Source organism: Cervus canadensis, chromosome 3 (genome assembly GCF_019320065.1).
Source record: "Cervus canadensis isolate Bull #8, Minnesota chromosome 3, ASM1932006v1, whole genome shotgun sequence".
In the NCBI taxonomy this organism is placed as follows: Eukaryota; Metazoa; Chordata; class Mammalia; order Artiodactyla; family Cervidae; genus Cervus; species Cervus canadensis.
In genome coordinates, this window is record NC_057388.1 from 92,670,792 (window position 1) to 92,685,847 (window position 15,056).

At 43.9% G+C, this 15,056-nt stretch overlaps 1 protein-coding gene across 2 annotated transcripts in view; it reads left to right on the forward strand.

The window, feature by feature from the left end:
• Positions 1-2,397, forward strand: part of EXOC4 (exocyst complex component 4) — an 811,011-nt gene extending 808,614 nt beyond the window's left edge. For both annotated transcript variants that reach the window (XM_043463745.1, XM_043463746.1), the window contains exon 18: positions 925-2,397. In XM_043463745.1, coding sequence (XP_043319680.1) covers positions 925-1,162 — 238 coding nt within the window. In that variant the 3' untranslated portion in view covers positions 1,163-2,397. The remainder of the gene's footprint in view (positions 1-924) is intronic.
• Positions 2,398-15,056: the final 12,659 nt, after the last annotated feature.

The window sequence follows — 15,056 nt, forward strand, 5'->3', positions numbered from 1 at the left end:
TTGCCTTCTCCTACTTGTCTCTGAGCTATTTAAGGAAAGGGACTGTGTTTTGCTCATCATTATATACTACTATTTTTATTACTACATTACTATTAATGTATTATTATAGATCTGTTTCCAGTAATAATAGTTAATGTTTATGGAGCAGGTAGAATTATGTCAGGCACCATTCTAAGTTCTTTATATGGATTAACTGATTTTTCCAGTGACCCTAAGAGGTACTATCGCCTCAAGAGGTACTCTTATTATCCCACTTTATGGAGAAAACCGTATATTTCACAGAGCCTCCAATGAATAAGTTGATGAATGAGGGACTGAATGAGACAGAAACTACTAGCAATGCCTGCCGGATGGTTATTTCTCTCACTTCTGTATCCCAACTTCTCTTTCTTTTTTATATCCTGAGGCAAATGCAAAATTAGGGGAAACTCTTCAGTGATCTGAGACCCTGATGAGAGGTCTCTCTGGGTCTGCATTTAGACTTCTTGTGAAGTGAATTCCAGGATGACAGACATCATATCTGTCTTATTCTCCATCATAGTCACAGGACCTGGAAGAACATCAGCGTGCATGCTAAGTCACTTCACTTATGTTTGACTCTTTGCAGCCCCTTGGACAAGAGCCCACTGGGCTCCTCTGTCCATGGGATTCTTCAAGTAAGAATACTGGAGTGGGTTGCCATGCCCTCCTCCAGGGGATCTTCCCGACCCAGGGCTCAAACCTGAGTCTCCTGAATCCCCTCTCCTGCAGGTGGATTCTTTACTGCTGAGCCACCGGGGAAGCCTGGAACAACACCCAGTGATAAGTAAATGTTTACTGAATAGGTAAACGCAGTAGCTTATGACCAGCACGTGCATTACCACTGAAACCACGTAGACCGCTGACCGTGCAGCCAGTGAACCGCGTTGTGTCTTGCTTTCCCAGGCAGTACTATGAGATGCTGTACAACACGGCCGACGAGCTCCTGAATCTGGTGGTGGACCAGGGCGTGAAGTACACGGAGCTGGAATACATTCACGCCCTGACCTTGCTGCACCGCAGCCAGACGGGGGTGGGAGACCAGACCACCCAGAACATGCGGCTGCAGCGGCTCAAGGAGATCATCTGCGAGCAGGCAGCCATCAAGCAAGCCACCAAGGATAAGAAAATAACTACAGTGTAACGGGGCGCATGGCGGGAAGGAGCCAGGGGATGGGTCACTTTTGTTTCCTTGGTCACAGTCCCTTCTTTGGTATGTTGGTTGGTATATTCTGAGCTGACGTAGTTTTCTCCACACTGATGCTTGGGCGGAAAGAAGGCATAAGGCTTCTTTTCTCTTTCTTTTTGGCTTTTGTATAAATGCTAAAGGGACTTCACAGTACTGAGTGTTTGGGTTGGACATTTACTTTGATGTGGTCAGTTTCAGAGGGTCTAGGATGCAATGGGGAGGAAGGTTGTAAGCAATAAAAATATTGCATTAATGAGTACACCCAGCAATCTTTGGTAAGTAGATTGTTACCTAAGTTCTAGTCCCTTCCTAAAACTGCTCAGTGGGGTTCTATTACATAAGCAGTAGGATTTTTATTCTCTTGACCTTGTCAGTTTACAGTTCTACAAAATAAGTGAACGTGCATTGCTTTCTGTCTCTATTACCAATGGCTTCTCAGCTAACTGTAGTTTTCAACCAATTTTCCTAACCAAACAGGACCTCTTCACCTCTTCAGGTCTTGGGGGATAAGGTCCTTTTATCTCAATCCTTGGGAGAGTTTTGTATGCAGTAGCCTGGACCCAGGTGATCTGTTGGTTTGATGCCTTTTTGTTTTTATTTCTACTGTATCAAAACCAAGCACCACCAAATTAATGACAAAAACAGAAGAATGAAAGGTGATTCAATTCTTCTTGATTTTTTTTTTTTCTCCTCCACTCTCCAAAAGAAAATAATGGTTAGAGAATTTTTAATCTCACTTGACACCATGCCTGGGTGTTAGTTATTCTTAAATGCTCGCTCTCCTTGGGAGTCCCTAGGCCTTCCTCATCTTAGAAGGTAGCTCCAGGTGGCAGCCGAGTGCAAGGAAGCTGGTACAGCCATGACCTTCCTCCTCCATGCACCCTCCAGCCTAGGCTGTTTCTGCAGTGCTTTCAGCTGGGGTGGGAGCCCGCTGCTCCCCGCATGCTTGCCTCCCCACTGTCCCGTGTCTCCAAGTGCTCTTGCCACCTATGGCTGATATGTCACAGAAGAAAACAATGCACTGACTGGGACCCAACTTGAAAACATGTGGCAAAGAAAGCAGAAAGGACTTGGACTACATGAGGTCATGTGTCATGACCTGATGGTCCAGAATTTTACACCTGTTTGTACAGCTTAGGTCTTGGTGGGAAAAGCAGACAATTAAAACAAAATGCTTCGAGAAGCCTAAATGTTGTGTCTTGTTTTTCTTGTATTTATTCCACAAACATGCCCTGAGACCCTAATACGCGCCAAACGCTGCAGGGCACAGATCCGCAGTGTTGAGCGCTCCCGTATTACCTACCTGGAAGACAGAAGAACAGAAGCTTGACTCTAACCAAAATCCTAAGAGATGTACACTCAGGGCTGAGTTCAAAATCAGGCCAGTGGGGCGGCTGTGAAGGGAACTCAGCAGGCAACTGGGGCATGGTCTTCCAGGAGATTCTAAAAGGAATGTTGTAAATCTCTGTAGCTTCAGAGGCCCAACGAGGAAGAAGTTGAATCTACATGGGAGATGATCATGCAAGAAGGTACTGTCCCTAAACAACATCATTGGAGTAGTCTCCCTAAGAAGTGGGGGTGAGGGGAGGGAGACGAGGGGAGTCAGAGCTGATTGTTGTGGTTTGGAAGCCTCCTCTTGGTGGCCGTGGCCTGCCCTCAGCGCTTCTGTGCCCTCCCTTTCTTCCCCTTCCTGTCCACTCTGGACAAAGAGCCCTGGAGTGGTGACAAGGAGACCAGAAGAGCCAGGGTGGGATGGGGGAGTGCTTAGAATCATTTAATTGATGCAGAAAGGGACACGGGTTTGGACAGAATAGACCGCCAAGAACTTTGATAACTGACAGACAAATAGCAAATGAACTGTTTTGGAGGAGCATTTAGAAAAGTGAAATCCTTGCTTTGCTTGCAATAATGATAGGCTTGAAAAATGTCAGTTCTGCACAGAAAAAGCAGTCTATGATTCTTTGTCCCAAATCACTATGCAGGATGGTGCATCAGTCATTATTCTTTAAGAGATCAAGAATAGCTACTCAGTGATGATCCCGTGGATGCAGACAGAGCTGGTACAGCCACCTCAAAATCTGCCTCCATCTGGAACACAGTGACGGTTTCTACTTGTTACGGTCCTACTTTGGGGATATTTTGTGAACCTGCTTTTGTGCTGTTCATAGCTATGATCAGAAATCACTGGAGAGAGCCAGGGTCTCCCAAGGGCAAGGTCCAGCATCCACTCACACTGATATAGGGCCACAAGAGTTTGTTTCCAGCCTTGAAAACCACTCCCTAAATGTGTTTTTGCCGTTATAAAGGCCAATAAAGTAGGCCTCCCAGAAAGGGCATTAAAACAAAGCAGACTATCATCTTGCTCTTCTGCAAAGTGACAGATGGAATGGACACATGTGGGATACTGTCTGTACCACTGTCAGCACCATGGAGAAGGCTCATGAGGAAGGGTCTGGAGGTGGACAACAGACAAGAGCCCAAGGAAGGAGAACTGGGAGGTGAGATCCAGCCCAGTCACGAGAGAACCAACTCCATAAGCCAGAGCAGCTCTAGGGAGAGCTTCCTTCTATTATCGTCACTGTCATCTGCCCTCTGGCACTTAACATGCTGTCCCACAACCATGCCATCAATACTATGGTCTTTCAGGTCTTGGGAGATGCTAAATGGAATCTCTCCCAACTCAGCCTCCCGTAAAATAAACTTTTTGAAGAAGAAGTACTCATTCAAAGGATAGGTTCCTTTGAACCTTGATAGATTTTGGTCAGCTGTATTCTCAGAACTGCTGACAGTGGTTTCTTCTGGGGTGTTTTGTTACTTTTGACTATCTTATTATCACTTGTGATTGCACCTCTTAATTTATAAACAATACTCTGGATAATGCTGTGCCGTTCACCCCATGAGCACTCATTTATACCTGCACTATGGTTACGATTTATCTCAGGGATTTTCATCCTTGTACAGTGTTTTTATTCCTGATTCACAAATGTTTTTTAATCTTACTGCCCAAGAAGAACTTTTCCCTCTCACAGGTGGTTACATCTCTGCTGGTTAGATAAGAATCAAGGATATAGGTTCCTCATGAAGCCCTTGGCTGAAGAGGACCCCTGCGTCCAGGCTCTGAAGGACAAGTTCATTTTTGAGTAGGTGAATCAGCTCAAATTCAGTGGTAGGACCAGACCTAAGCTCCCACAGCTCATACCCTTGAGATGGGCAGTCATGGGGAATCTAGTAGGGACCCTCCAGCTGGAATCATTGCCCTGGGCACAGTAACCTCACCTGTAGAAGCTCCAGCCTCTCTCCAGGACATCATTCTTACCTGAATATTTTCTTAGCCTGATAGTCATTAACTTGTGTTTCAAATAGCTTCGGAAGAAAACCGCAAAAACAGCCAAGTTGATTGGCAACCAAAGCCTGATCATTCTTACTGTCAAGTCATATCCATGAAAGTCTTAGTGCTAAGGTGTTCACTGTCAGTCAAAAAAGATATGATTGCCTGTTACAGCGATAACAAATCCTGATACGGAATAATGTAATGGCAAGCAAAAGAGACAGTCCCAGTGACATGGAGCAGGAACCCATTACTCCCATCTGGCCTTCCCCAGACTCCATATTTCCCAGGGCTACCCTTTCATCTAGGAAGATGTCCAGTAGGATTGAGGCCTGAAACCTTCAGCCTAACCCTCTGCTACTCTGAGCTTTGCTCTTCTGGAAGGCAGTACTATGTCTCACTAGTCTCTCTTTACTCCTTAACTGGCAAAGAGCCTGGAAGTTGATGGAACAAATGAATTCCTGCTCCACAGCCTCTATGAATGTACCAAGGCCATTGTGTTCAAGATTCTTGCTCTGAGACATAGCATGGCTGCTTCCGCAGTACCAGGGCATAGAAATTTCATAGTAAACAACAGAGGATAACCAGGGTCCCACCAGCCCAAGCTAAACTCCCTCCAGTGGAGTCAAACATGATAAAGACCACCAGCCAAGTGGCCATCCTTCTAGCAGGATGTGAAGAGGAGCTTTGCAAAAGCCAAGTGTGTGCTGTAATATACACACCTGAGAACAATTGTCTTAACGTGGCAGGGATGGAAAACAAATCAAGCATAATTTGGAGGGAGGGTAATGAGGTACCACAAACAAGAAAACAAAGAATGACTGGGCTCAGCAAAGGTCTGACTCTGTCCTAATTAGGCACAGTTGTCCTAAGAAGTACATAATTAATAAGCGGATGACCAGATGTGAAATACGGAGATTCTTCCTGAGGTGGAAGTTGTAATGAAGTGTACACAGCTGGAGGTGGTTGTCCTGATTTGGCGGAGGCTCAAGGCCTGCCTGGAGTTTTGAGGAGGTGTAGGGGGAGGCCCACCACAGCTCTACCCCTGAAAACAACACATCCTCTTCCAACTGGGCTGGCGTGTAATGAGAGAACTAATTACCCAGAGTGTAATGAGACGCACAAGCCCCTGGAATTGAGCTGGAAATTTCTTTCAAAGTGAAATGTGCCCGATTTGAGGACTCGCTTTCCAGTACCTGGGCCACAGAATTATGTCTGAAATTAAAAATATCACCAGGGCACTCACACACCTGGAGCGGGAGTCTCTGGGAACCCGAGAACGCAGTGACCTGTAAAAGTTGCACATGTACTTTTTTTCATGTATGTACAGTTTATTTATGTACATAGAACTGAAAAGAAATAAAAGTCAGGTGCTGTTCGGTGAGTGTAGTTCCCATTATGTTCAAACTCATTTAGAAACGTGACCTCTGCTTCCTGCTGACTTCGAAAATAGATACTCTAGGAGGAGAAAAATTGGCAATCTCCTCATCCCAAACTTATTTAATTTCCTACCAGGCTGAGTTTTCTTTCACAAGGATTTATTTACTGTGAGAGAGCAGGAAGTTCTCAGTACCTGGTTTTTGTTACTGTTTTTATTTTACGATTGTTATTGTTATTCTAGATAATAATAACACCTATTGAATGACAATTACTGAATAATACTTATTGAAAGTTGAATATGTGTCAGGTGCTACACTCAATGTATTAACATTTTCCCACTTAATCCTTGCAGTAATCCTATGAGACAGGTGTTAGGATCATTCCCACTCACCCCCACCCGCGCCCCTTACAGAGGTAAGGAAACAGAGGCTCAGATTAAAGACTTGACTCCAGACAGATACCGATGCCAGAGTCCATGTTTGAAATCCCCTCTGTTCTCTATCGTGAGCCAAAACCCCTCATCCCATGAAGTAAAGGGAGGGTAACTCACCTCCTGTATTTGAGTTCCAAGTGACATTTTCTGGTAGTTTGACCCCTCCATTTGCTCTGCCCTCTCCTGTGGCCCCCAGCGGGAACCATTCTTGAATTTGGAGTTACATGGCTCTCTCCTCTGCTTCTCCTCAGCCCCCAACTGCCTGAGGCCACCCCTGTGGCCAGTACATCAGCATAACTCTTGGAAGCCAAAACCTTGGGCTCAGCCTCTGAGCCCAGCCAGCTGGAGACTTAGGACCCACACCTTGGCCAAGTGATGGAGTGGCCAGGAGGGTGAGAGTGAAATGCTCAGGTTTTAAAATCTGCTCTGCCTTGGCGCAGAAGATCATCTCAGCCTTTTACAAGTGGTTTGCTACTGTACAAGTTGTTAAATGCCCTAGGCCTCAGTTTCCTCATCTGTGAAATGGGATGATGATAATAGCTCCTATCTAACACTGTTGCTCTATAAAGTCAAAGAGAGTGTTCAGTGCCTGGCACATAATAAGTATTTATATATATATATGTAGGATTAATAATAGGCTAATAATAATATCTTGTCTGTTTCTGTAGGGTGCTGTTGACCCAATATCTAGAAAACCTGCCCTCTTGATATGACATATGAGTACAGCCATCCTGACCAGCCCTGTTGTTAGAAAAGCCTAGGTTTTGCCGGGTGGAGCCCAGGACTTGGAAGCCTGAATCCTCCCCCCCGCCCACTCCCGACTCCTGACGTTATAACTGCACTGTTTGAGCCCCCTCTCCCACAGAGGACAACTGGCCCTGGTGTCTGGTTCTCACACTTGCTTCCCTTTTAGCTGTTAGTGAGTTTGCATCTCATTGTCTGCCAATGTATTATGCACATCTCATTAATCTCTGAAGGCTCCAGTACCCTTTAGGGACCAGACCTTAACAGACAAGGTGGCCTCTGCCTGGACTTTGACTTTGCTGTCAGTCTTCACACCCGTGCTGAGGAATGTCGGATCCTGGATCTCCAAATTCACAGATTGCTCTGGGAAATTGAGGTGAGGAAAGTGTCACTTTAAAAAAAAAAAAATTGTGAATCGAATCTAACTCTGAGCTCTCACTTGCCATTCTGAGCAAAAGTCCGAGTTCATTCATTTTCTGTGGTTCCTTCCTGGGGGACGGGGTGGGGAGGGGAGGCGTCCCTGAGGACAGTATGCTCATCCATGTGTCCTGATCTCTCCGTCCCCTCCGCTGTGGACGCCAGCTGCCCTCAGGTGCCGCGGCCCTGGATGCGGAGGTCCTCTCCAGTGTTGGCAGGCATCAGTGACCAGCCTCCAGAGGTGACCCCTTTCCCAGTCATCCCCACCCAAGGTCCTGCCTGCTGGGAGGCGCTGAGCGGGGTGTGGGTGGGAACCACCATGGAAGCGATAGCCCCTGTCTCTCTTCTGAACTTTGGGGGTCTCAACACTCTAGATTGGACAGTTCTCTTTCTTCCAAAATGCCAAAATCTCTTCTCCTTTCTGCCACTGGGTGATCCAAGGTCCTTTCCCAAGGTCTAGACCTTTCAAAACTTGAAAGGGAGTCCTCTGCTTCCCTTCTTCTCTTCTGCCTCTCTGGGCTCCAGGAGCAGTCCCCAGGTGACCTCCCCATTGGGCAGCAGAGGGAAGGGGTGTTTATTCTAATTGGGGGTGAGGAGATGACGTCAATCAATTTCTCAGTAGAGGCTTCCGAGGTGACACAGTGGTAAAGAATCCACCTCCCAATGCAGGAGACACAGGAGACATGGGTTCGATCCCTGGGTGGGGAAGATTCTCTGGAGGAGGAAATGGCAACCCACTCCAGTATTCTTGCCTGGGAAATCCCATGGACAGAGGAGCCTGGCAGGCTACAGTCGATGGGGTCACAAAGAGTTAACACCACTGAACAACTAAGCATGCATGCAATTTCTCAGTAACCCACCCTGTTGTGGATTCATAAGACCCGGGTAGAACTTTGGAGAGCTTTTGTTCCAACCATCTAAGCCTTCTAAGGGGTCAGGAGAGGAGTTGCAAGAGAACAGAATGGGGACACTTAGTGACTGAGGCAGGACTAGCACCTAGGTCTCTTGACTTAAATTCCAGGGAGGCTGCATTAAGAGCCCAAATGTGCCCCCACTGTATTAGGCTGCCAGGTGTAGAAGCAGAAGGCAAGGACCTGACTTCAAAGACATGACCGTCACATGGAAAGAACCAAGCAACACGCATGTATCAGCTATGGAAAACTGCCAGCCAATATGGTGCTAAAAGTTCATGGTGTGGTTTAGACTAAACACTTCAAGAATTCTGAAAAAAAGAATAATATTATAGGCTACTGTTAGCTGGATATAGCTTCATGGAGGGGTAGGAACTGGACTATGATCTTGAAGAAAGAGCCAGGATCATAATAGGGGGACTTGAGATGAAAGGCTGCATTTTGACAAATGTTGCCATTTGGAAGGAAGCAAAGGAAATTAAGCAAAAAAGAAAACCTTCAGAAATATAAGAAGGATCAGCAAAGTATAGTTATGAAAACTGTCAAGAGGGAACACCAGTAAGGGAGGAGGCCCAGCACATTGAATGTTTTTTCATTTGTTCTAAACCTTGCTGGGAGCCAGTAGATATGTGGGGATCTTTTAATCTCCTGGGATTACATGGATGCAGCATTTGGAGGGCTGGTTTGTTAGTGCATTATAAGAAATAAAAGTCAAACTTTAAATCGGAGTCTCCATATGTCCTGTTTTTCACCTTCCAGAAATGTGGTAAGATAGCATTTCCTGGCTGCTTCATGTTTGGCTGAAACCATATGATTAGGTGGCCAATGAATTGGGTAGAGGTATGTCACTTCCCAGCCAAAGCATTTAACTGCCTTTATACAACCCTCCACAGCACTGCCCACTCTGCCCCATCTAGCAATGTTCCAGGCAGCGAACACTCATTGTGCTTGGGTCCCACAGGGAGGAAGATGCAGAGTTCCAGCTGACCTTCAGGGGACATGTGATGTAAGCATGAAATGAATCTTTGTTGTTTTAAGCCATTGAAATGGGCGGGGGGGGGGGGGGGGGGGTGTTTGTTACTGCAGCATAACCTTGCATATCCTGACTGATGCACATAACTAACATGAGAATGGGAAGACCAAGGGAGTTTTAATGAAGGTTGAAGTATTACATCAAAGAGAACTATTTGAGTGGAGTGATGGGAACAAGAGGTAAATTTGGAGGCTCAAGGGAGAAGAAGTGGTGCTTTGCTGCTTTTCGTCAGCACATTTGTCTTAGAGAGAGGCAACAGGCATGTGCTGTTCACCTAAGAAAGGACCCTGGAGCCCCCAGTTTATTTATGTCTTTTGCTTTTCTGCCTCCATCCTTTAACTTATATAATAATAGTAGTGATAATTATGTAATGATTATGTAATTATGTAATAATTATGTAACCAATAATGTAATAATAGTAAGGTCTCAGTGTTTCTAAATATTCATAGGAAAGCCTCTATATTCAATACATAAAAAATTAATGCCTATGATAATTAAAGTTATTAAAGCTTAAAACCTCTCATTTTCACTGAGGTCTAATCATCTCACTGGACCAGCCCTTTTTTCCTTTGAAAGCTTTCTGACACAGGGCCATTCAATGCCAGTCCCCAGAATTGTGTTTTTAATCCTCTGACAGTGCAGGTCCATTCACCAAAGCAAGAAGAAGACTGAGAGAAAAAAAAAAAAAAAACACTTTCTGTTTTTCTATACTCTTCTCCAGTAGCTCAGAGTTCCTTATATTTCTCTGATGTCCCAATGGAAGTAAATGTTAATGGCTTTGAAGGAGATAATGAAGTTGCAATTTGCAAATGAAGAAACATAACCCTGAGAAGCTGTTAACTCAGCCAGTTTTAAGAGACTAATAAAGCACAAGGTACTAGGCTTTTGACACTTAGAGAGCTGCAATTTACTCATCTACGATATAGCAAATGTTTAAAGTATTTTCACAGAGGTTATAGAAATCCTTAAGTTTTGCAGTTGTATTAACTTGTATATATATATTTTTTTTTCTTTTTTTTTTTGTTTTAGTTTTCATTTCTGTGTTTCCTGGATACACTTAGTTGTGGTGCAGGTCATGCCCCAGTAGACCCCTGAGGATGGTTCCACTGTCCCAAACCCTACTCAGAGTCAGAAGGCAAGAAAGAGTATCTAATTCACATTATATTTTGCCCCTTGATTGAGGTCTGTGTGTTTAGTCCTACTGGCAGGTGTAACAAAATACAGTAGACTGGATAGGTTATAAGCAACAGAAAATTTATTCGTCACAGTTCTGGAGGCTGGAAAGTCTAAGATCAAGGCACCAGCAGATTTGACGTCTAGTGAGGGCCCACTTTCTGGTTCATGGATGGTGCCTTCTTGCTCTGTCCTTACATGGTGAAGAGGGCTCGGAAGCTCTGTAGGGTCTCTTTTTTAAGGTCACTGATCCTGTTTACGAGGGCTGTACCCTCACAACCTAAGCACCTCCCAAGGAGGGATTTTAATTTTGGGAAAACACAGACATTTAGGTCATAGCATGTATGTAAGCCAATTTGATAATTCTATTTGTCAGGTTCCTTTGGTAAACATTATTAGCCTTCAACCATAAGGTAGGAACAACATACCTCTTTCCCATGACTTTGCTAGCAGGTAATATGCTACAAAGAAAGCAGGCCACAGACAGCATTTAGCAAGCAAGGACAAAATTTGCCTTCCAAAATGCTCTGTAAGTTTATCAGAGTCCCCGCTTTCTGTCCCTTCTCTCTGACCACCACCATTACTGAAAGGCAAACACAAGGCAAACACAAAAATATTTTGACAGCAGCACCAGACTCACCTTCTAGTCAGATGTGGAGTCAGAGTTCACCATGATTAAGGGGAAATCAAAGACCCAAAGTACTGGGTCCAAAGTCCATAGCTGTCAAGTACTGGATTTACCTATTTTTAAATTCATTCATGAGAAAGTGGTAAAGCCTGTAAAGTCTTTATCAGCCAAGCACATGTCTTGAACACATCTCACCACTCATTTCTAACCCCTCTCCTTGGCAGTTAACCAACCCTCTGGTACTGGTCAGATTGAGATGGCAAGACTTGTTTGCCGCAGCCCACCTCTAGAGACTAGCTCCTGGACGGAAGCTTCTGAGTCTGTTCTTTGGGGACAGAATTTCTCAGAGAGGCATCCTACCCCTCATGAATAGCCCGCCCTTCAGACGCCCGTTAGCAGCAGTCTCTAATCCCCCACAATAGGATATCTGCTGGTTGTCATTTTCCAAGTTGTGGACACAGCTCTGCACTGAGAGGTCCGTGTAACCTTGGGACCTGAAACTCTACTTTGCTGGGCAGGACCCAGGCTTTAGTCCCAACCAGCCTCAGAGCACAAGGACACTAACTCCTTGGTCCACTGATAACAAGGCTGGACCAGCCCCAGTGATGTGTGCTTCACTAAACCTTCCACTCCAGCCACACGCAGTCAGGGAGCCTGACTCAGAGAGCCCCCCAAACCTCACCCCTACTGCTGTTGCAAACTGCTCCCTGTCCAAGAGGGCAGAGCTTTATACCCTTCTCACGCCAAGATTTATAGTCCAGTTAACTTACCCTGTTAATATCCAAGGCCACGCCACCAGCCACCAGCTTATTAATAATGTATCACTGCAGCCTCTGACTTAGTGAAGCTACAGACGTCCCTCATTTGCATGATTAGCTCTTACGTTACTGATTAGAAAGTTTCATCCTGTCCCCAAACCTACCCTTTCTGAATGAATGGCTCTTTTTTAAAGGGAGCCAATTTCTCTAAAATACATCTCAAATCCAAATAAAGAGGAACCAACCAACAACAAAATTAAAACCCCATTATTCTCTTTGTGGAAGAAGAGAGGCGCTTAGGAAGGTTTTAAAAAGTTCAGCACCATGCTTACTTCAGGACAGAGAAGTAGCTATGGTTGTCAGCAGGGATAAGAGGGGCATACAATCTGAGAAGGACTTGGGGTTCACAGGAGATATTAATGAACTGTTAGTGTTTACCTTGAGGAGTGCAGGGTAACCACTAAGGATTTTAAGCAGTAGAATGGAATCAGGTTTTGACTTGACAGCTATTACCCTGGGAAGATGATGAATAATAAACTGGAAGATGGATGACAGGGAGACTAATATAATCCAGGAGGAAAATGATGCTTCACTTTATTGCTCTTGTCAGATATTGCTTTTTTTTTTACACAAATGGAAGGTTTCTGGCAACTCTGCATCAAGCAGATCTACCAGTACCATTTTTTTAACAGCATTTGCTCACTTCATGTCTCTATGTCACATTTTGGTAATTCTCAAATATTCCAAATTTTTAAATTATTATAGTGATCTGTGATCAATTATCTTTGCTGTTATTACTACAACTCAGATGATGGTTAGCATTTTTTATCAGTAAAGTATTTTTAAATTAAGATATGTACATTTTTAGACATAATAATATTTCATATTTAATAGACTATAGAATAGTGTAGACATAACTTTTATGTGCACAGAAAAAATCAAAGAAACTGTGACTCTCTTTCTTGCTGTATTCACTTTATTGCAGTGGTCTGGAACTGAACCTACGACATCTCCCAGGAATGTCTATATGCTAAAATCCATTGAAATTATACACTTTAAAAGTGTGAATATTCTGGTATATATATCAATAAAAAATTTTTTTAAGATAAAAGTGTCTACTTTCCAACAAAGAAATTATGAGACATACAGAGAAGCAGGCTCATACTCAGGAAAAGAATCAGTCAATAGAAATTATCCCTGAGAAAGCCTGGATGTTGGACTTACTATATGAAGACTTTCAGTCAGCTATTAATATGTTTGAAGAATTAAGAAAATTGTGTAAAGAATTAAAGGGAAGAAAAAGAATAATGTCTCACCAGATAGAAAACATCAATAAAGAGAACTGGATGTGGAACAATAGACTGGTTCAAAATTGAGAAAGGAGTACGTCAACACTGTATATTACCTGTTTATTTAACTTACATGCAGAGTACATCATGCAAAATGCCAGACTGGATGAAGCACAAGGTGGAATCAGAATTGCCGGGAGAAATATCAATAACCTCGGATATGCAGATGACATCAACCTTATGGCAGAAAAAGAACTAAAGGGCCTCTTGATGAAAGTGAAAGAGGAGAGTGAAAAAGCTGGCTTAAAGCTCAACATTCAGAAAACTAAGATCATGGCATCCGGTCCCATCACTTCATGGCAAATAGATGGGGAAACAATGGAAACAGTGACAGATTTTATTTTCTTGGACTCCAAAATCACTGTGGATGGTGACTGTAGCCATGAAATTAAAAGACGCTTGCTCCTTGGAAGAAAAGCTATGACAAACTTAGCATGTTAAAAAGCAGAGACGTCATCACTTTGCCAACAAAGGTCCATCTAGCTATGGTTTTTCCAGTAGTCATGTATGGATGTGAGAGTTGGACCATAAAGAAAGCTGAGCGCCAAAGAATTGATGCTTTTGAACTGTGGTATTGGAGAAGACTCTTGAGAGTTCCTCAGACTGCAAGGAGATCCAACCAGTCCATCCTGAAGGAAATCAGTCCTGAATATTCATTGGAAGGACTGATGTTGAAGCTGAAGCTCCAATGTTTGGCCATCTGATGTGAAGAGCTGACTCATTGGAAAAGACCCTGATGCTGGGAAAGATTGAAGGCAGGAGGAGAAGGGGATAACAGAGGATGAGATGGCTTGATGGCATCACTGACTCAATACACATGAGTTTGAGCAAACTTCAGGAGATGCTGAAGGACAGGGAAGCCTGGTGTGCTATAGTCCATGGGATCGCAAAAAGTTGGAATGACTGAATGACTGAACAACGGCAACAATAAAGAGATTTTTTTTTAAAGAGGCAGAATTTAATTCCACTCCCCTTGAGTTGGGCTGCAGTAAACAACTCAATTCTACTGAGTAGAATAAGGCAGAAGTGATGGTGTGTGATCATATTATGTCCTGTAAGTACTGAAACTTTGCCTTGCTCACTTGGATCACTTACTCTTGGGGAAGCCAGCTGCCACATTATGAGGACACTCAAAACAGCCCTATGGGGAGAGCCACATGGCAAGGAACCGAGACCTCCTGCCAGCAACCGTGTGAATGGGTTACCTTGTGCAAATCTTCCAACGCCTATCAAGGTTTGAGATGACTGTAAACATACCTACTGATGTCTTAGTAACTCATGAGAAACCCTGAGCTGGAACCATGCAGGTAATTTGCTCTTGGATTCCTGACCCTCAGAAACTGTGTATCTCACACAGATTGTTGTTTAAATAGCTAAGTTTGGGGATCATTTGTTATGCAGCAAATATTAATGGTAACTGATAATACATGTGGAGAGGGAAAAGGCCTTTAAAATAATCCAAGAAAAGAATTAAGAGCATTAGAGAAATGTTAGCAGGGAGCTAATTTTGTTTTAAAAGAGGGAAGAACTTTCTGTAATGAGAGCAGCCCACAATGGAACAGGTCACATTTTAAAGTAGTGAGCTGCTTGTCACTTAAAGGTTTCAACCAAAGATAGATGGCCACTTATCATAGATGATGAATGTGGTTTCCTTCTCCTGTGGTAGAGATGATTTTTGAGAATGACTTCTGTTTT